Source organism: Elephas maximus, chromosome 3 (assembly GCF_024166365.1).
Source record: "Elephas maximus indicus isolate mEleMax1 chromosome 3, mEleMax1 primary haplotype, whole genome shotgun sequence".
NCBI classification, from domain to species: Eukaryota; Metazoa; Chordata; class Mammalia; order Proboscidea; family Elephantidae; genus Elephas; species Elephas maximus.
This window is the reverse complement of record NC_064821.1, coordinates 67,513,393-67,534,361: the sequence shown is the minus strand read 5'-3', so window position 1 is coordinate 67,534,361 and position 20,969 is coordinate 67,513,393. Positions and strand designations below refer to the sequence as shown.

Sequence of the window (20,969 nt, the reverse complement as noted above, 5' to 3'; positions counted from 1 at the left end):
CTTCAAAGGGGGAAAAAAACTACCTCCTAGGCTTTGAAGTGTCAGATCTCTACCACCTCAGTTCTGGAGTGTGGGGTTGTCCTTCCTGTGAGCCAAGAGGTAGGGTCTTCACCCAAAGCTAAGGAAACAAGGCTGCCTTGCACAAGGGTTAGAAGAATGGGGCCTCTACCCAAAGTTGAGGGGGTGATGCTGCCATGCCTAAGAACCAGAGAATGAAGCCACCCAGGGCTGAGAGTGTGGGGTCACTACTCAGATGGGCTAGGACCCAAGGCATAAAGCCAAGGGAGCAGAGTTGCCATCCCAGTGGCCCTGAAAGGCAAGGCTGATGCCCAGGGCTGAGGGGCATCCACCCAGAATCCTGAGAGCTTGGCTAATACCCAGAGTCTGGAGGGCAGGGCCATTGCCCAGATAGATAGTCCCAGAGAATAGAGGATTATTTTCAAGCCTTGAGAGTTAATGAAATTTGCTCTGCTAGGTTTTGGTCTTGCTTGGTGTCCATGAACCCTTCTTTACCTCAATTTTTCCCATTTGTAATAGGAATGTTTACCTTGTGTTTGTTCCACCATTGTACTTTGGAAGCAGATAACTCATGTTCTAGGTTTCACAGGTTAACTGATAGAAATATTGTCCCAGGATGGAATACACTCAAAGTTTCACTCATATTTGATTTAGATGATTCGGTAGATGAGATTTTGGACTTGGAGTTGATTTAAGACTTTTGGGATGATGTGATGGGGTGAATGTGTTTAACATATGGGAAGGACATGAATTTTGGGGGGCCAGTGGGTGGAATGTTATGGATTGAATCATGTCCCCCAAAAATATGTGTTATAAATCCTAACTTCTATGCCTGTGGTTATAATCCCATTTGGGAATGGGTTTTCTTTGTTATGTTAATGAGACAGGATTATTGTAGGGTGTTCTGAATCAGTCTCTTTTGAGATATAAAAGAAATTAAACAAGAAAGCTAGAGAAGCAGAAATGAGGAAAGAGAGATGCCAAGCCACATGAAGATTACCCAAGAACAGAAGCTCAAAGCAACAAGGACCTTCCTTCAGAGCTGACAGAGAGAGAAAGCCTTCCCCTAGAGCCAGCACCCTGAATTTGGACTTCTAGCCTCCTAAACAAACAAAAATAAACTTTTGTTTGTTAAAACCACCCATTTATGGTATTTGTGTTATAGCAGCACCAGATAACTGAGACAGAATTTGGTACCAGAAAAGTGGGGCACTGCTCTAACAGATACCTAAAATGTGGAAGCAGTTTTGGAATTGGGAAATGGATAGAGGCTGGAAGAGTTTTAAGGTGCCAAGTAGTAAAAGCCTAGATTGCCTTGAAGAGACTCTTGGTGGAATTATGGATGTCAAAGGCAGTTCTGGTGAGGGCTTAGAAGGAAGTGACGACAGCTATAGAGAAAGTCTCTGTTGTCTTAGAGAATACATGAGATGCCAACACCAGAATGTTGCTAGAAATGTGAATGTTAAATGTGCTTCTGGTAAGGCTTTAAAAGAAAATGATGAACATCTGACTGGACACTGGAGATTTTAAGGTGATGCTTTTTATGTAGTGGCACAAAACTTGTCTGAATTATGTTCAGATGTTTGGCGGGAGGTAGAACTTGTGATGAACTTGGATATCTGGCTGAGGAGATTTCTAAGCAATATCTTAAAGGGGTGGCATGGTTTCTCCTTGTCACTTATAGTAAAATGTGAGAGGAAAGAGATGGACTTAAAAATGAACTGTGCAAAATGAAAACAGAACTTAAAGATTTGGAAAATTCTGTTAACACAAACTAAGGACACGTGTCCTAGAATTTTCACAAGGATGTGGCTATACAATCTTTTGTTAAGGAGATTAACCAACTACCACAGCAGAAAACCCATCAGCTTAGACTGAAGGAGACAGAGAAAGAACAAAGGAAAGAATGCTGCCTGCCTCTTGGAATTCTATAGGTGGGAAACAGGCCAAAGGAGCTACATCTGTTGTCCTCCAAGAAAAGAAAAGGACTATCTCTGGAGCAGCTTGGAGATCAGCAGAACTGTTGAAGGAGCATGAGAAGCAGGGCCTTCTTGGTTTCAAAGGGTGGGGCCACAGCCTCCTAGGTTTCAAAGAGTTGTATCTTTGCCAACTCAGTTTCGGAGCATGGGGCTACCATTAAAGTATGCCAGGTGGATGGGGCCACTGCCCAAAGCTGAGGGGGTGGGGCTGCCACACCCCAAGGGCCAAAGAATGGGGCTTGGTTGGGCCAAGGGGGTGGGGTTGCCACTCAGATGGACTGGGAGAATTGGGTATCCCAAAGCTGAGGGAGCACAGTTTCCATCCCAGTGGGCCTAGAAGATGGAGCTGAAGCCCCAGGGCCGAGGGGTCTTCACCTAGAATCCAGAGAGCATGGCCAACATCCAGAGTCAAGGGCAGGGCTGTTGCTCAGATGGTTTCAGAGAACAGAGAATTATTTTTAAGCTTTGAGAGCTAAGGTAATATGTTGTTGGGCTTTGGACTTGCTTGATGTCCATTAGCCCTTCCTTTCCTCCAATGTCTCCCATTTGTAATAGAAATGTCTACTTTGTACCTGTTCTACCATTGTACTTTGGAAACGGATAACTTATAGTCTGGATCTCACAGGTTCACAGATGAAATAGAATTTTGCCTTAGGATGGAATATGCCCAAAGTTTTACCCGTGTTTGATTTAGATGATACAGAAGATGAGATTTTGGCCTTGGAGTTGACTTAAGATTTGGGGGATGATATGATAGGGTGAATCACATGAATGTGTTTTGCAAATGGGAAGGACACGAATTTTGGGGGGCCAGAGTGCGAAATGGAGTCCTGGTGATGCAGTGGTTAAGAGCTCGGCTGCTAACCAAAAGGTCAGCAGTTTGAATCCACCAGCCACTCCTTGGAAACCCTATGGAGCAGTTCTACTCTGTCCTGTAGGGTCACTATGAGCAGAATCGACTTGACTGCAACGGCTTTGGTTTGGGTTCAAAAGGCGGAATGTTAGAGATTGAATTGTGTCCCCCAAAATATGTGTTGTAAATCCTGACCTCTGTACTTGTGGATGTAACCCCATTTGGGAATAATAAGGTTTTGTTTGTTGTGTTAATGAGGCCATATCAGTGTAGGGAGTGTCTTAAGCCAATCACCTTTGAGATATAAAAAGAGCTGATTAGGCACAGAGAAGGAAACATAAAAGGAGGGGAAGATACATATCACATGAAAATCCACCAAGGAACTGCGGAACAGAATTTAAAGAGAGACAAGGACCATCCCCCAGAGCTGACAAAGAAAGCCTTCCCCTAGGGCCTGCGCCCTGAGTTCAGACTTCTGGCCTTCTAAACTGTGAGAAAATTAATTTGCTTGTTAAAGCCACCCACTTGTGGTATTTCTATTATAGTCACACCAAGAAACTAAGGCACCCTACCTCCAAAAAACATAGGGAACTTGGGACTCTGTGGCCATACCTGGCATTGACTGAGGCTTCTCTAAAGGGAGTTTTTGCTGCCTCTGAGCTCTGGGTTTGCAACCCCAAATGGACCGCACCAGGGAGCGGCCTGGTGCTGCCAGCCAGGACAAGACTTGGGGAGTTGATTGGTGTGTCTCAGGCAGAGAGATACAGCCCCTGCTCATGCCTGGGTGGGGAGGAAGGACAGGAGAGCCTGAATTATAGAACTGCAGAGTTTGGTGGGAGCTGGAGGGTCAGGTATGGGTTCTATTCTGGTTCTGCTACTACTAATTTACCATGTGACCTTGGGCAAGTCCCTTCCTCTTTCTGAGCCTTGGTTACCCCATCTTTAAAGTGGGTGGGATTGGGCTAGAAACAGGATGGCAATAGGTTTATCTTCAATGCCAAACTGATTGATTGTTGTTGACTTCAAGTCCTGTCTCAAGCAGCTGCCTGGGCTCAGCAAGAGAACACGCTGGGATTATTTAGAGAGGTCTGGCGAGTCTGGAGCCCTGGTGGCACAGGGGTTAAGAGCTACAGCAAGCTATGGGTGCTAACCAAAAGGTCAGCAGTTCAAATCCACCAGCCACTCTTTGGAAACCCTATAGGGTCTCTATGAGTCAGAATGGACTTGACGGCAACAGGTTTGTCAAGTCTGGGATTGGAGATCACTGCATGTGTTCTGTGGTATTATCCCAAGTCCCTTCCTGCTCTGATATTCGTTGATTCTTCTTTTCTTCCTTTCATCTCCTCTGTCACTTCTCCCCCAGCCCATTATCTGCCTTCTGCTTAAACACCTCCCCAATGGGGAACATGCTGTCTTTCCTCAGATAGGATTGTTAGACTGTTGTTCCTGGTGTTGAGCCCCAATCTGCCTCCCTGAACTTGTGCCTGGAAAGATGACTTGGGTTCAGCCTTAGGCACTTGGAGCCGAAGTAATCAATTTATCGTTTCTCCCTTCCAGAGTCATACAGATCCGCTGTGACAGTGACATAGATTTAGCGTGTATATATATATATATCCTTTGAAAAGAGCACTTTAAAAACATTGTCGCTTGGCTTATACAGCAACCCTGTGAAGCTGGTATTATCACCTCCATTTTACAGGCGAGGAAGCGGAGGCTCAGTTAGCAGAGCGACTGGGGCCCTCTGAGAGCAAGCCTGTGCCGTTCTCGCCAGACGCCATCCTCACCCCTGGCCCCCGCCTTCTGTGCTCCTGGATCCCCAACAAGCCCATGGCCTCCCGTTCTCTCGCCCTCCGCAGGTTTCCATGTGATCCCCACTATCTCCAGCATCGTCCCCGAGAGCTGCCTGCTGATCGTAGTGGGGCTGCTGGTGGGGGGCCTGATCAAGGGCGTGGGCGAGAAGCCCCCCCTCCTGCAGTCTGACATCTTCTTCCTCTTCCTGCTGCCGCCCATCATCCTGGATGCGGGCTACTTCCTACCGCTGCGGCAGTTCACGGAGAACCTGGGCACCATCCTAATCTTCGCCGTGGTGGGCACGCTGTGGAATGCCTTCTTCCTGGGCGGCCTCATGTACGCCGTGTGTCTGGTGGGCGGCGAGCAGATCAACAACATCGGCCTGCTGGACAACCTGCTCTTCGGCAGCATCATCTCGGCTGTGGACCCCGTGGCCGTGCTTGCCGTCTTCGAGGAGATCCACATCAACGAGCTGCTACATATCCTCGTCTTTGGGGAGTCCCTGCTCAATGACGCCGTCACTGTGGTGAGGGGCCAGGGGGCCATGCCATGTGTACTCGGGGCATAGACCTGAATCTTGGTCCAGGGGGTATGTCCCACATCCTCCTGCTGAGAACAGCGGCTTAAGCAGCTCATGCTCGTCCCTGCTTGCTGTTGTGCCAGTCACCACACCGAGCACTTTGATGTGGATTAGTTCATTTAATCCCTGTGACAACCCTAAGAGGCACTTATTATTCCCATTTTACAGAGGAGGAAACAGGCCCAGAGAAGCTAAAGCACTTGCTAGAATGTAATGGAACCAAGATGTGAACCCAGGTCTGTTGGCTCCAGGGCCTTGAGCTCTTGACTTTACCTGGTCACTTGCTCCTTCCCTGACTTGTGAGGTGATGTGATCTTGGGCAAAGAACTTAGCCTCTCTGTGCCTCAGTTTTACCTTTATATATCATTGATCTTTGAGGAGCCTTTAAGCTCTCATGTTGGCTGTGTCTGAAGTTAGAGTTTGGTTTGAGCAGTGTCTTTGAGCAGAGGTTGTAGAAAAAGGCTTTGCTCCCAAAGCCTCCAGAGGAGATAAGTGAAGTAAGCTGGCCTGGGTTGGCCATGTGCTTGCTTTGTGACCTTAGGCAAATGACCGTGTCTCTCTGGACCTCACTGTCGCTGGCTGCAAAGTGGTAGAATAGTTGGTGCCTGTCTGTCTCTAGTAGGACAGACAGCCCCAGTGCAGGGTCTGCATGTGGTAGATACCGTATACGTCTGTGCACACCCTTCCCCCCAGCCAGTTTCCTCAGGAAACAAAGATTTGTGTGCACAGGCTCACGTCCTATTGTGAAAACACTCCCCACCCCACTCCTAGCTGGACCCCTCGGAGAACAGCTGCACACACAGGAACACACAAGAACATGTGTGCCTACCCACTGCACGCTCACATATGCACCCATGCGCTCCTTCCTCCCACCCCCATACCCTCAGGAAACAATACCTCAAAGTAGAGACAGAGTGGTGCTCGGCTGTGACACCTTGGCTTCCTCTTCCTCCCCTGTCCCTCTGCCCACCCTGTGCCAGCTTCCCCATGGGGCTGTGGGTAGACCATCAGCCTGGCCTGAGCAGGCAGGCCTCGGTCCTGGTCTCTTCTAGCACCGGCTCTCACCCCAGGTTACCACACGAGCCTCAGTTTCCCCATGCATAATAAAGGGATTTCAGTACCCAGCCTCTCATTTTTCCAGGGTTCTTCTAGGAGTTTCACTCACTAACCTCTGTGACACCACCGTGAAAGGTGCCCAAGATGAAGCCCTTCCCAGCTGGGTGCTGGGATTCAGGTTGTGGATACCTTAGGTCCAGCAACTCTGGCCTCAAGGCTGTGCCTCCTGAAGGTAGTGGCAGTGATGGTAGTAACCGCTGGCATTTACTGGGTGCTTCCAGTGTCTGAACACGTATCGCCTTTTCTCATCTGCACAGTAACTTCTTGAGGTTGGCAGTATTGTTATCTGCAGTTTCTCCAGATGAAGAAACTGAGGCATTGAGAGCTTAAGTTACTTTCCCAAGGTTATATTAGCTGATAAGTGACATAGCTGGGATTCAGATCCACACAGCCTGGGCCCAGAGCCCAAAGGCTTACCACTATGCTGCCTTACCTCTCTATAGTTCCAGCAACAATAGTGCCAGGCCAGAAAAGAGGGTCTCACTCTCTATGCTCACACCATTGGCCCATGTGGTGGAGCATGAGGACCCATGAATTCCCTCAGACCAGGAGTGAGTTGGGTGGCCCAGGGTTGACAGCGTACCTGCTAAGGAGGCCATCTGCCACCAGAGCCCAGCCCTGCATCCCAGACTACTGTGGCCCAGGCAGCCCGGGCATGGAGCAGTGCTCAGTAGCTCCCTTACCTGCCTGGCCTGAGTCAGGCCCTCTTTTCAGCACTGGCCGCGAGTGTAAGCACTCCGTTTCCCAGATAGTAAATCTTCCTGGTCTCAGGCCTTTGTCCTGGAATAGGTAACCCCTCTACCCTAATACCACACTCGCCTTGCCTCCAGGTGCTTCCCAGGAACTAGGGGTTTTGAGGGTTTTTCTTCTCAGGGACTCTCAGTGCCTTGTCCCCTTCCTCCTCCCCAGGCCTGGAAACTCCCCACCTGGTTTCCTGGCAGAGCTGTCTAGGAATGGACTTGGAGAAGCAGACAGGAAGCCAGTACCTAGCAGGGGGCAGAACTTGAAAGCTGAGCCTGCTGGCCCCAGGCCACAGCCGTCAGGGGACAAGTTCTCGGCCCAGCTCTCCTGCTCCCTGGCTAGGGGCCTCTGGCCACGGGCTTCACCACTCTGAGCCTCAGTTTACAAGGGCACAGGCACCCTTGGCCACCTACCTCACAAGGAGGTCATGAGTGTTGACTGGGATAGCCATCATCTAGGGGCTCTATGGTGCACAAAGTACCACTTACGTGTCTGACAGCAGTGTCGCAATTACCATTTACTTCCCAGCCCAGGAGATGGCAGGGCCTCAGAGAGCCTCCAGTTCTATAGAATCTGAACTTGGCCGTTCACCTGGAAGCATGTTAAATAGAGACTTCTGGACCCTACCTCCAGAGAGTCCAAGTTGAGTATGTGTATTTCCAGAAAGCTTCAGAGGTTCAGAAGTCCTCTTCTAGTTCTTGGTCAGCTTTCCCTGGTTTGTGCTGAAATTGGAATCCAGACAGGAAGATGATTTGCCCCAACTGATGCAGTGAGAGAGGCAAACAGTACTACCAGTATTAGCCAACACTGCTTCAGGCGCTGCTGTAAGCACTTTATCTTATTAGCTAATTTAATCCTCATAACAGCCCTAGGAAGTTGGTACTATTATGCACCCGTTTTATAGATTGGGAAACTGAGATACAGGGAGGTTAAGTAATTCGGCACATGTATACAGATACCAAGTAGAGCCAGAATTCCAGCCCAAGCAGTTTGGCTTCAGTCTTTGCCCTCTGGCCACCAGGAGTGGTTTTGAGACCTGCTCAGCAGTAGGGTGTCTCTGCTACCACGTGGCCTTTTCTAGGGTCCATGGCCAATGGAAGGGTCCACCCTGGGTGGGCGCCAGGAAGTTGTGGGGCCAGGGTCCCAGCCTCCCCACCAACCTGTCTGCACGCCCTCTCCGTCCAGGTCCTGTACCACCTCTTTGAGGAGTTTGCCAACTACGACCGCGTGGGCATCGTGGACATCATCCTCGGTTTCCTCAGCTTCTTCGTGGTGGCCCTAGGCGGGGTGTTTGTGGGCGTGGTCTATGGGGTCATCGCAGCCTTCACCTCCCGATTCACCTCCCACATCCGTGTCATCGAGCCGCTCTTCGTCTTCCTCTACAGCTACATGGCCTACCTGTCAGCCGAGCTCTTCCACCTGTCGGGCATCATGGCGTGAGTCCTGGGCACTGCAGGCCGCAGGGGCTAGGTCAGCCAGGCTGCCAGCTTGGATTCCCCAGGCTTGTAGGGTCATGAGGGAGCCCCCCAGGGCCCAGCTTCCAGCTCCATCTCTAGATCCTGCTTGGAAGCCATTTCAATGACCAGGGTCATCAGGAAAGGCTCCCAGGAGAAGAGCCCTTCTGCTGGACTTAGTGTGGGCTTTGGAGGCTCTGGAGAGGACATTTCTGGCTAGGAGCAGATGAGGCAGGAGTGGCCTGTGTTGGGGCAAGTACAGGGGACTGGGAGGGCAGATGCTGGGGCTGCCCCTGGAAGTCACTGAGTTTAAACTTTTGGAAACTCTAAGTGCTGCTACTCCTTCCTTTTGTCTGTCTCAAAGGGTGTCCTTTGGTTGTAGCTGGACACAGACACTCATGTTCATCCCCCCTCTACACTCCTGGGCAGGAGGCTGGAGACTTCCTTTGAGGCCAGAGTCTCATGGGCTGAGGCCTGGAGGCCCTGAGGCCTCACCTGGGTCTTGAAGTGGAGAGAATAGGATTGGGAAAGGCAGTGAGGTGTCAAGGTGTTCCCACCAAGGAAGAACACCAGAATTACAGAGTTGTGGCTGAGCTGGGAGACTAGGGGCAACAGCGGAGAAGCCTGGCCAGCAGGAGCAGAGCCCAGGTGTGGGCACCAGGTGGAGGACCTGGGCTGCTACTTGAAACAAAGCTCGCTGTACCCTGAGCACAGCTCTTGTGGGGACCACTCTTGGGGTGACACCTCGCTCGGGGAGTAAACCCAAGAGACCATGGGCGTATGTAATTCACTCTCGTTGGGCAGAGAGGCGGTGGGACTTAGGGGAGAAGGCACAGACTTTGGAATTGGGCAGACTTTTGTTGTGTCTTAAGGTGGTTTATTTCTTCAAGTCTCATATCACTTATCTGAAAAATGCAAGAATATGCCTGTGCCTGTAGGGTTGACCAAAAACCAAAACCCAAAACCCTGTGGGGCAGTTCTACGCTGCCCTGTAGGGTTGTTACGAGTCGGAATTGACTCGAAGGCACTGGGTTTGGTTTGTGGTTTTTTTGGTGGGGTTGATAGGAGGATCGAGCAAGGGCAGGTGTGTAGAGCATGAGGTGGGCATCTGAGCCATAGGGGAGAGGAGCTGGGTAAGCAAATCCCTGATTGTCATGGCAATGTCAGCCTCCTGTGGGAGGACACAGCTTGACTCTGAACCTTGCTTTCCTCCCGACCCCAGACTCATTGCCTCAGGAGTGGTGATGCGCCCCTACGTGGAAGCCAACATCTCTCACAAGTCCCACACGACCATCAAGTACTTTCTGAAGATGTGGAGCAGTGTTAGCGAGACCCTCATCTTCATCTTCCTTGGTGTCTCCACCGTGGCTGGCTCCCACCATTGGAACTGGACCTTTGTCATCAGTACCCTACTCTTCTGCCTCATCGCCAGAGTGCTAGGTGAGGCCCCGGGCCGGGCAGGGGGAGGTGTGTGTGTGTGTGTGTGTGTGTGTGTGTGTGTAGAGGAGCTGGGGTTGGCTCCTGGCTGCTCCCAGCTCAGCTGGACAGAAGGGGCTCCCCTCGTTCCTCTTATGTGGTGCCAAGGCTCATAATGGGCCTGTGAGGGGAGAGAAGCCAGTGCTCCTGGAGAGTCTTTGGTCTCTGGAGAGATGGAGTCATGTGTGTCAGGGGGAAGGGGCCTCCGAGACTCTGATTCTGTGCCTGTTGGATTTTGAAGAGGGTCCTGAGGCTCCCAGAGCCCAGGGTTGTGACTCTGAGCTGAGTGTTCTGTACGCCATCTTGTGGCACAGCCGGCTTCACCTCTTGCAAACATGCGCTGCCAGCCCAAGGCCGCACATAGGGCCATGGGCCAAGGCTGGACCGGGCCCTGGCTCCTTGGGTTCCCTTTATACTACCCAGACCCCTTGGTGACTCCGTCCTTTCCTCTGTCAGGATTCAGTTACCTCCTGTCTGCAGCACAGGTTAGGTCTGTGCCCCCAGGCCTGACTGGGTATCACCGTTCCTTGACATACCTCTGGATTCCCAGGCCTCATCCTCCAAGATTCTTGTTCTGTGGGTTGAGATTGGACCCAGGGCTCTGCATTTTTAAAGGCTTTTTATTATGGAAAATTTCAAACACATAGAAAAGTGAAGAGAATAGGGTAATCATCTCCCATGACCCGTTATATTTAACAAGTATCCACTCATGGCCAATCTTGTTTTCTCTCTCTGCCCTCCCCCTACCTGTGGCCACTGGAGCCTCTCTGATTCCTCTAAAGTGGGGAAAGTGCTGGGCTATGTGACTCCCCCTTAAGGATCCACTTGGCTCTTGGATTGAGGTGTTCGGAGCACCCTGAGCTGAGGGACCCAGGAACTGAGTGAATAAGCTGGGTGGGCTTGATAGTGGAGGCCTCCTGGCCAAGCAAAGAAGAAGTCGCTGATGTAGAAGTCAGGAAGGGCTGAGGACAGGCTGACCCCTCATCTCCCCGCTCCCTGGCAGGAGTGCTGGGCCTGACCTGGTTCATCAACAAGTTCCGCATAGTGAAGCTGAGCCCTAAGGACCAGTTCATCATCGCCTATGGGGGCCTGCGAGGGGCCATCGCCTTCTCCCTGGGCTACCTCCTGGACAAGAAGCACTTCCCCATGTGTGACCTGTTCCTCACTGCCATCATCACCGTCATCTTCTTCACCGTCTTTGTGCAGGTGCTGGGCCAGGGTGCAGTAGGCCCCTGCCTTGGGGATCCTGACTCTGAGTCCTTGAGAACAATGTACATGACCCAAAAGGGGGCCATGGGTTCTAGTCCCAGCTCAACCCCTAACTGGCTGTGTGACCTTGGGCAAGCCTCTCCCCCTTTCTGGGCCTCAGTTTCCTTAGCTGTAAAGTGGGAATTGTGATAATGAGTCATTGTGAAGTGTACGGCAGAAAATGAAGTAACTAGAATGCAGCCCAACTCAGACTAGGAACCCAGGAAGCATTGAGAGAAGTAGATGAGAGCCAGCAGGCCCAAGATCTGACTTTGCCACCAACTAACTCACTGTGGGCCTTAGGCAAGTGACTTGCTATCTTAGAATCTCAGTCTACATCTGTAAGCTGGGAATAATAGCACAGCATGGGGAACTGGAAAGCCCACTGAGCCAAACAGCAAGAGTCCTGGATTGAACCCCAGCTCTGCTGCTTTGTCTGAAAGACCCTCCCATCTCTAGGTCTCAGTTTCACATCTGTGAAGTGAGGGGACTGGACTAGATGATCCCTAAGAATCCCTCCAGCCTGCTGGTCTGGGATCTCTGTGCATTTAAATGACCCAGGCTTAGCCCAGGTTCCTCCCCACCCCTGCCTACCAAAGTCTCCAAGGTAGCCCAGCCTGGGATGGTATAAATTGTTCCACCTCACCTGACTGCGACCTTGGGAAAGTAAGAAATGCTCTCTCCAGGCCTCCGTATCTCTGCCATCCCTTCCATTTTTCCTGGACACCAATCTTGCAAAGCCCTAGATGGGACATGCCTTCGCCTTCTCACGAGGAAAAAATGTAGCGGAAACCTTGTGGGGCTGAGCTTATGTTCTCTCTTTTTAAAGGAGAGAGGGCTGCCTCTTTTGTCCTGCTTTCTTTACAAATATCGCCTTGACTTTGAAATTGTATATGCCAATGGTTTTCCAAGCCTGCTTTCATAGAAGACAGCATTGAGGTGGGGCCTCCCTCAGAGCCAGCCTGCCTGGGTTTCAATTCTGGCTCTACCCCTTCTGTGGGACCTTAGGAGGTTACTTAACCTCGCTGAGCCTCAGTTTTCTCATCTGCAAGATGGGACAATGAAAAGACTTACTTCTCAGGGTTATTGTAGGTATTGAAGAACAAAGACTAGTCAAATACTGACACCTGGGCCTGGCACATGGTAGGTTATCACTAGGTCCTCCCAGCAGCCCTGTGAGGGAGGCAGAGCAGAGGTGGTTCTCCCTGTCTCCCAGGTCTGACTTCCTTGGGGTTGCAGAATGAGTTTGTGATGGAGTCTGCACTTGAACCCAGGCCCTCACTTGAACCCAGGCCCTCTGACCTCTAGCCTGGACTAGATGACTGGTGTGAGCGTCATTCTGCTGAATGGACTGTCAAGCCTCTGGCTGCATCTCTAGGAAGAAGCAGGCCTTAAGGACCTGCCTTTACATAGCCCTGCGATGGGGGTTGGGGAGCTCTAACACCCTTGGGCCCTGGGAGATTGGGGGCCTCAGAGCAGAGAGGGCTTCCCAGCTTCAGAGGCCTTGGGGAGGTGGGAGGCTGTGCAGCCTCTTTCCAGGGTAGCAGAACTGGAGTAGCTGACACCCACCTGCCCCCCAGGGCATGACCATTCGGCCCCTGGTAGACCTGTTGGCTGTGAAGAAAAAGCAAGAAACAAAGCGCTCCATCAATGAGGAGATCCACACACAGGTACTGGAAGCTGGGGCTAGGTTCAGGAGCTTCTCCTCGGCTGTAGAAGGAGGCTTAGGGGCTGGTAGCAGCTAGGCCTCATGTCTATGCCCTCAGTCAGCCCCCTTCTCCCTTATCTAATGCTGGGAGGATCCCTGGGCCCCTTGAGGCCACCTGGCTCAGTTTCACCAAGGTCTAGCCATAGGGAAAGCATGGTATGAGCAACTGGGACCCTGAGGAAGGATCTGACTCTTGATGGAACCTATTCCAGGCAGTTGGGCACAGATGAGTTCAGAAAAGGAGGCAGGGGTCAGCAGGTGGCCAGTGGCAGAGGGTTTGAGACACTCAGGGCATCCTTCCCACTTGGATTCAGGATAAGTGAGGTGTATGCGCCACCTCCTGGCTACTTCTGGAACTGCTGGACTGAGCAAAGCTGTAGTTAGAGTGGGAGGTTGAGGAGTACCTATTCAGAGGTCTTAGAAGGGGAGGGAAACCAATTGTGAGGCTTGACCTGGCCCTGGGCCCGTTTCAGTTCCTGGACCACCTTCTGACAGGCATCGAGGACATCTGTGGCCACTATGGCCACCACCACTGGAAAGACAAGTAGGTGGCAGCCCTGGTGGGCAGGTGGGTGGGGAGGGGCAGGTAAGGGTCTCCTGGGGCCTGGGTGTCCCCCCACCTTTAGAATCTGGCTCCATCCATCTCCTTCCTTCTCCCTCCAGGCTCAACCGGTTTAATAAGAAGTATGTGAAGAAGTGTCTGATAGCTGGTGAGCGCTCCAAGGAGCCCCAGCTCATCGCCTTCTACCACAAGATGGAGATGAAGCAGGCTATTGAGCTGGTGGAAAGTGGAGGCATGGGCAAGATTCCCTCCGCTGTCTCTACTGTCTCCATGCAGTGAGTGTCAGTGGCCAGCCTGGGCAACTTTGGCACCCACATGTCAGTCCCTTGACCCCAGCCTGGAACGCAGCCCCTGGGGGTGGAGGGCAGTGAGCAAGGCACTGCTGTCATTTGTCAGATGCCACACTGAGGGCCTGAGGCCTGCTCACCCACTCCAGCCACCCCCAGGGCTGACCTTCTGGCCCAGCCCAGCAGGCACCAGGGTCACAATTTTCTTGGGGATCTAACCTGGGCCCTGTTGTCCTAGGAACATCCACCCCAAGGCCCTGCCTGCCGAACGTATCCTGCCAGCATTGTCCAAGGACAAGGAGGAGGAGATTCGCAAAATCCTGAGGAACAACTTGCAGAAGACCAGGCAGCGGGTGAGGGCCTGCTCGCTGGCTCAGCTCCCCACGCATTGTGCCAGCTTCTTTGCGCCAGAAGGGAGGAGCCCTCCACCTCACTTCCCTCCAGCCCTCTCCTGCACATGCACCTAGCCACCACTCCAGAGCCCCAGGCCCTGGCCCCTCCAGGCCCAGCTACTGGTCCCTGCCCTGACAGCTGTTCCTCCTACAGCTGCGGTCCTATAACAGACACACGCTGGTGGCAGACCCCTACGAGGAGGCCTGGAACCAGATGCTGCTCCGGAGACAGAAGGCCCGGCAACTGGAGCAGAAGGTGTGTCCAGGACTAGAGCTGGCTCCTGCCATTCTCTGAGATCTGGGCTTTTCTCTTCCTGCACCCACCACTACCAGCACCAAGCCCCTTTGAGGAAAGGGCCATGCTAATCTTTTTCTGGCCTCCTTTACTGTGGAGGCTGAGCCCCAGGGTGGCTCCAGGGAGCCTGGGCCCACCTCATTCCCACTCAGAGCAACAGAGAGGCCAGGGTCCCTTTGTCGTCTCTTAGAATCTGAGCTAGAAGAGCCTGTCCATGTGCCCTGTCCAACCTCCTCATTCACCAATGAAAAGGTTAAGGCCCGGGGGAAGGGACCTCCCCAAAGTCACAGATCAGGGTGCATGTGTGCATTTATTTATTTATTCAGGAATCATTTGTTGAGTGTTTCCTGGGTGCCAAGCACTAGGATGGGGTTCAGCAGTGAATCATCCCAGTCACTCCCCTTATGGAACTTCTCATGCAGTGGCCCAAGCAGGAAAGGGAAAGTGTAGGGGGCCGGGAGCACGCAGACCGGGGAAGCAGTCAGGGTAAGCTTAGGAGCGAGAGCCCAGGGGAAGGGAATGTGAGCAGAGGGAGGTACAGGCAGCAGGAAGAGCGTGCACACAAGTCCCCAGTTGTAGAACATGACCTGTTCTAGAAACCAAGGGGTCCGGGTTCCAGGAGGCTTGTGAGTAGTGCTAAGGTTTGGGCTTTATCCTAAGGGCACAGAGAGCCATGAGGGCCAAAGCAAGGGAGTGACATGGGGCGGGGCTGGATTAGGGCGTGGCAGGGGAGATGGAGCAGAGATTCAGGGGACATTTAGGAGGTGGGACTAGCAAGACTTGGTCACTCGCTTGAGGTGGGGCTGAGGGAAGAGGAGTCAGGGGTCATGTCTAGGCTCTGATTGGGGCAGCTGGCAGTAATGGGGTCCTTGGCTGCGATAGGGGCTGTGGGAGGTGGAACAAGGTTTTGAGGGAAGATACGTAGTGGGGCTGAGTGCTGACATGCTGGATTTTAGATGTCTGTGGCCTTCCAAGCACATGTTTTCACCACCAAGTTGCCTTTCTGGATCTGGAACCTGGGGGCAGCTGCGGGAAGGAGCTAGAGACTGGGCAATGCCTCTGTAGAAGAGGCAGGCCAGGCGCCCAGGGAGAGCCTGGGACAAGCCCTCGGGAAGGCCTAACTTTTAAGGCACAGGTGCACGTAGAGGCAGTCTGATGAGCAACTGCCATCGAGGTAACAGGCACCTCAGAGAAGGTGCTCTATGCGTAGGGGAAAGAGTACCCCAAAGGTGGGTGAGGATGCAGCTCTGGTACGGTCCAGAAGGGCCTCTCCCACCCCGCCACCCCCACTTACCTGGTCTGATCTTTATCTATCAGATCAATAACTACCTGACAGTGCCTCCCCACAAGCTGGACTCACCCACCATGTCTCGGGCCCGCATCGGCTCAGGTAAGGCGGGGCGGGGGTGCCAGAGAAGGGCCTTGGGCTGGGTTGTCATTGTCATGGCCTCCTGAGGCTGCAACAGGCACAGGCCTCAGAGAGCCAGCAGGAAGGATGGGCCTCTCTCCAAGCCAGGAGCTTCCACATCAGGTGGGGTTGGCAGAAGCAGGGGGCAGAAGAATGGCCCTGCTGCCATTCCCAGAGACAGAGGTCCTTTTCACATTAAGGCTGCGGATGCAAACGGGGAGACAGGATGGCTTTATACCACTTGGATCCCCAGCACATGTGGGGGAAACGCGGGCAGACCTTCTCCAGGCCTGGGCCCTGGGGCAGACAGTGATCCAGGAAGGAGACCTAATTCTTCATCTGAGGAGGGACACTCCATGGGGGTGCCTGGTCTGAGGAGGGGAACGCAGTCCTACCTTTGAGATCCCATCCGAGGGGAAAAGGCTCATGGAGAAGTCATCCTGAAGCATATCAGACCACTGTGATCACAGGGAGGTTCTGTGGCTGGCTGGCTGGGCTGAGGGGAGACATCTTGCAGGTGGGGGGCGGAGGCTGGCAGAGCTCAGGGGCAGAACCCAGCCTGTGCCCTGCTCTTCTTGGTCCCCAGACCCCCTGGCCTATGAGCCAAAGGCAGATCTGCCTGTCATCACCATCGACCCAGCCTCCCCACAGTCACCGGAGTCTGTGGACCTGGTGAACGAGGAGCTGAAGGGCAAGGTCATGGGGCTGAGCCGGGATCCTGAGAGGCTGGCTGAGGAAGATGAGGATGACGACGGGGGCATTGTGATGCGGACCAAGGAGCCCCCATCTCCAGGCACCGATGAAGTCTTCACCCCTGGGCCCAGTGACAGTCCCAGTTCCCAGAGAATACAACGCTGCCTCAGTGACCCAGGCCCTCATCCTGAGCCTGGGGAGGGAGAGCCCTTCATCCCCAAGGGGCAGTAACACCAGGGCCAGTGGGCAGTGCCCGCCCCACCACAGACTCTCCCACCAGAGCAGCTGCTGCTGGGGGAGCCGGGGGGCTCCCCTCGCCCTACCTGACCTAGGCTGGCCCTGCCCCACCCCCACCGCATGGCAGCTGGGCCCACAGCCCCCGTCGCAGCACGGCTTCCCCCAGCCTCCCGGGAAGCGGCCTTCCACCCCCATAACTGCCTTCCCAATCCATCTGGCAGAACTGCTGGGGCTGGTGAGGCAGACCCACCCCTGCGCCCACCTGGATCCAGGCGCTCTCCCATACCCAGACTAGAGGCCTCTCCTCAGAGTTTTCCAGGCCTCGGAGTCTGTTCCTTGCCCCCACACCACTCCACCAGCCTCCTCATTCAAGCCAATCTTAGATTCTAACCAAAGAGCCTCTGGCTCAGCCTTTTCCCACCTAGGAAGGGAAGGAGCTGAGGCCTCCCTTGGCCTAGGCCAGGTCCTCCTTCACAGGGGAAACACTAGGGCACCAGGAATGTGGCCGAGTGAGGGATTGTTTATCCATGGCAGGGCCACTCTACTGCTGCCAGCTCTGCCACCCACCCAGCCACCCTACCTGTCCTCACTCAGAGCTGTGGAATGAGGGCAGCCCTGAGCTGCTCTGGCTGGAGCTGGGGCACTTTGGACAGTGAGGTGACGAACTCAGAGCTTTCCACCCTGTGTTCCTGCCGGTGCCACAGGCTCTTCAGGGCCTACTGCCAGGGGAGGGGCTGTCAGGGGGCTCTAGAACGTCCTACCTTTCTGTTTTATTTGTTCACTCCTCCATGTATGATTTTGTTTGCACAGAGGGCACTCCTGTTTTTTAAACATTTTTATACCCCTGTCTTACCAGAGCTTTCCCCTGTAACTCACTCCTCTTGCACCAGAGAATTACCCCTACTCATCTGTGCCTGTGTGTCCAGCACCCTCCCCACAAATCTGTCCTCTTCCTCCTGGGCTTTCAACTAAGACCCAAATGATTCTGGTTTCAGAAGTGACCTCCCTGCCTCCCAAATCATTTCACAGATGCTGGGCCTTCTGGCACCTTTGTTCTTGAGCCTGTTCTTTCTCACGTCCCCACCCCCAGGTTGGTCCCTGGAATTCTTCCTTTTATGTACACCCACACCCAGCTTGCTGTGGAGCCCGGTCCTCAGAGGAGACCTTCTCCCCCGAGGATCTGCCTCAGCCAGGGATGGTGGGTTGGGCAGAGTCCTAGGCCCCCAGAGGCCTTTGCTCACTGGCACATACTCCCCGTCCCACCTGGGCCAGGCCCAGGCCTATTGGTGTCTGCTGTTCCTCCCCAGGGCATCCCCTTCCCAGGATCGTGCAATAGTCAGAGTGTCCCTCTTCCCAGTAGACTGGGCAGTGGGTCCACCCCGTCTCCCTGCAAGTGCTGTTTCTGGCAGGAGTCACCATGCAAGGATGACGTTGACAACCGTGTACAAAGCCACCACAGCTGCTGTTGCTCTGCCGCCTGCCTGTACAGAAGAAACGGAATCTTTTTCATATTCTAATAAATCAGTGTGAGTTTTTAATAGACTTGAGGACTGCTTCTTGGGGGCCAGGGGCTTTGGGGAGGAAGGTGGCCTGGGGGCCCGAAGTGCTTAGCTCAGTGGCTGACACAGAGAAACACAATAAATATCAGCTTCTGGGGTGGTTATCACCATGTGCCAGGCTCCAAAGATGCAGCAGTGAGCAAAGCAAGATGCTCCCTGCCCTTAGGAGCTTTCATTCTAGTGGAGAAGAGCAAGTCATCAAACAGTATCATCAAACGCATGTAGTATTTGAAGGAAGAGTGCAGGGTATGGTGAGAGGGAATAATAGGGGTAGGGGAGGAGGAGGAGAACTTTCCTGAGTAAGTAATATCGTAGAAGAGGCCTGAAAGATAAGCCAAGGTTAACCAGGTGAAGAAAGTTCCAGAAAGTTCCAAAATAATCCAGACTAGAGCTGCACCTGCGAAGGCCCTAGGCTCTGAGAAAAGGCAGGTGTGGCTGGGGCCTTGTAGTCCACGGTTAAGATTATAGTCTTGATACCAAGGATGGTGGAAAGTCGTTCAAGTCTCTGGGCTTGTGTTCTCACCTGTAAAATGAGGACAAAACCCCTGAATGAAATATGCTTGGGTGTGTAATGGGCTCAGCACAATGGGGCACCCAATGGGCTTAGTTAACCCTTTCATGGATGATTTTTTGGGGAAATTTTTTGGTGATGCTGTTTTTTCACTAATGGATGCTGAATCATTGTTTGTTGGTAGTTTTTTATTATTTGAAAAGATGGGATGCCAGTCGCAAGTGGGATGTATCCCGTGTTCCATGAAGCACATCAGACATGCAGGACATATTGGCCCCGTGACATGTCGCACTTCCTGGTTACACTTGAGCTGTCAAATATCTTACTCAACTTTCCAAAAATACACACAAAATACTAAATGAACATTGCACTTGCTGTGCGTAATTATTGGTTTGATTTAGAGTGGGCCATGTTGGTACCATGTTCTGTGAGGCACACCACACATGCAGGACATAGCAGTCCCATGACCTAGGACCTGCATCACAAACTGCACCCAAAAATTAACTCATTTACTTGAATATTTCCAAATGCTGCTAACCGCACCTTCCCAATAACACAAAGGAAATAGTAAACATACTTGCAAGCCTTATCTCTCTGTACAGAAGCCAAAAGACACAAGTTTCACACAATCACTCCTGCGAAAAGCATCCCCTCGTAAGAATGGCTCTCAACACTCAATGTGGTGCAGACCAACTTCTTCTTTAAGCAGTTGCACCAATATCTGCCATGACACCAGAACGTACTAAAATGGCTCAAATGCCTGCCAGTAAATCTCCAGGGGTGGAGAATGTAACACAGGCATATATAGCCCATGATCCATGAAAGGGTTAAGTAGAGGTTGGACCCCCCCCCCCGTGGTGCATTTCCAGGAGCTGACCACCAGAGGGCAGTGGGGCCTGGGTACACACTCCAGGCTCCCTTTGAACTTGGGCTATCCTGGAAAGCATCTCCTTTGCTCAGTCTGGGGCCTGTGTACAGAACTGATTTGATTGATTGACAAAATCTGAAGTAGGCAGTGCCAAAAGGATTAGGGACGGACCTTTTTTTTTTATATTGTCCGTTCCCATCTCAACTGATGTCCCAGCAGGAAGCAAAGGGAAGCCAAAGAACCAGGGCTTCAAACCAGTTCATTCTGGTTCCAACCCCTGTTTAAAAATTTGCATTTCTAACAAGATCTAGCTGGAATGAACACAGTCAAAGCCCTGCAAGGAACCTTCAACTAAGGGATTATTTGCAGAGGTATGGGCAGGGTTAGAGGAGCCCTGGTGGCACAGTGGTTAAGTGCATGGCTTCTAACCAAAGGTCAGTGGTTCGAACCCACCAGCCATTCCACAGGAGAAAGATGTGGTAGTCTGCTTCCGTAAAGATTAAAGCCTTGGAAATCCTATGGGGCGGTTCTACTCTGTCCTACAGGGTCACTATGAGTCAGAACTGACTTGAGGGCAGTGAGTTTGTTTGGCGGGGGGGCAAGGTTAAAAGAACCTACCAGGATGGAACCTAGTGGGGCTCCCACTATATTACAAACCCCCAGACCTGAAAGGGCAAGAGGAGGGAGCTGTTACAGGTGAGAGCTGTAACTATGGGAGAGGGACTGCCCATAGGTAGCAGAACACAGCCCCTGCCCCTGCCAGAAGCCAGAGGGGAAAGGAGCCTCAGCGGTGAAGTCCATGCAGGCCAGCTTGCCGGTGGAGGGGGATTTAGAGGGGAAACAGCATCTAGCAGAGCCTTTCCTTTTGCCCCTCAGCATTCGTTCTCGTCCTGTGGGTAAAAAACTCATGTCCCCAACAGGGGAAACAAAGTCTTACGTGGAGTGGTATCAATTCAGTCATACTTTGGAGGTAGCATTCCTCCTTTGGGGAGTAGGGCTTCTACACCCACTGAATGCAAAGTTGAGGAGATGGAAAGAAAAAACTCTTCTATTCGATTTTTTGGAATAATAGAGGAGTCATTCCCATCTCCCCCTTGGTCCCTCGACCCATGCATTTCAGCTATGAGGTAGCATGTATATTGGCCACTGATTTCAAGCACATACTGCATCCTGCCCGCCAACAGCCCAACCTT

At 52.5% G+C, this 20,969-nt stretch overlaps 1 protein-coding gene across 1 annotated transcript in view; it reads left to right on the top strand.

The window, feature by feature from the left end:
• Positions 1 to 18,399, top strand: part of SLC9A1 (solute carrier family 9 member A1) — a 61,412-nt gene extending 43,013 nt beyond the window's left edge. Inside the window, exons 2-12 of the mRNA XM_049878411.1 lie at positions 4,707 to 5,167; positions 8,264 to 8,514; positions 9,755 to 9,972; positions 11,012 to 11,214; positions 12,837 to 12,926; positions 13,438 to 13,508; positions 13,628 to 13,801; positions 14,052 to 14,166; positions 14,360 to 14,461; positions 15,818 to 15,890; positions 16,495 to 18,399. Of these exons, the coding sequence (XP_049734368.1) occupies positions 4,707 to 5,167; positions 8,264 to 8,514; positions 9,755 to 9,972; positions 11,012 to 11,214; positions 12,837 to 12,926; positions 13,438 to 13,508; positions 13,628 to 13,801; positions 14,052 to 14,166; positions 14,360 to 14,461; positions 15,818 to 15,890; positions 16,495 to 16,832 (2,096 nt within the window). The 3' untranslated portion in view covers positions 16,833 to 18,399. The remainder of the gene's footprint in view (positions 1 to 4,706; positions 5,168 to 8,263; positions 8,515 to 9,754; positions 9,973 to 11,011; positions 11,215 to 12,836; positions 12,927 to 13,437; positions 13,509 to 13,627; positions 13,802 to 14,051; positions 14,167 to 14,359; positions 14,462 to 15,817; positions 15,891 to 16,494) is intronic.
• The last annotated feature ends 2,570 nt before the right edge of the window (positions 18,400 to 20,969 follow it).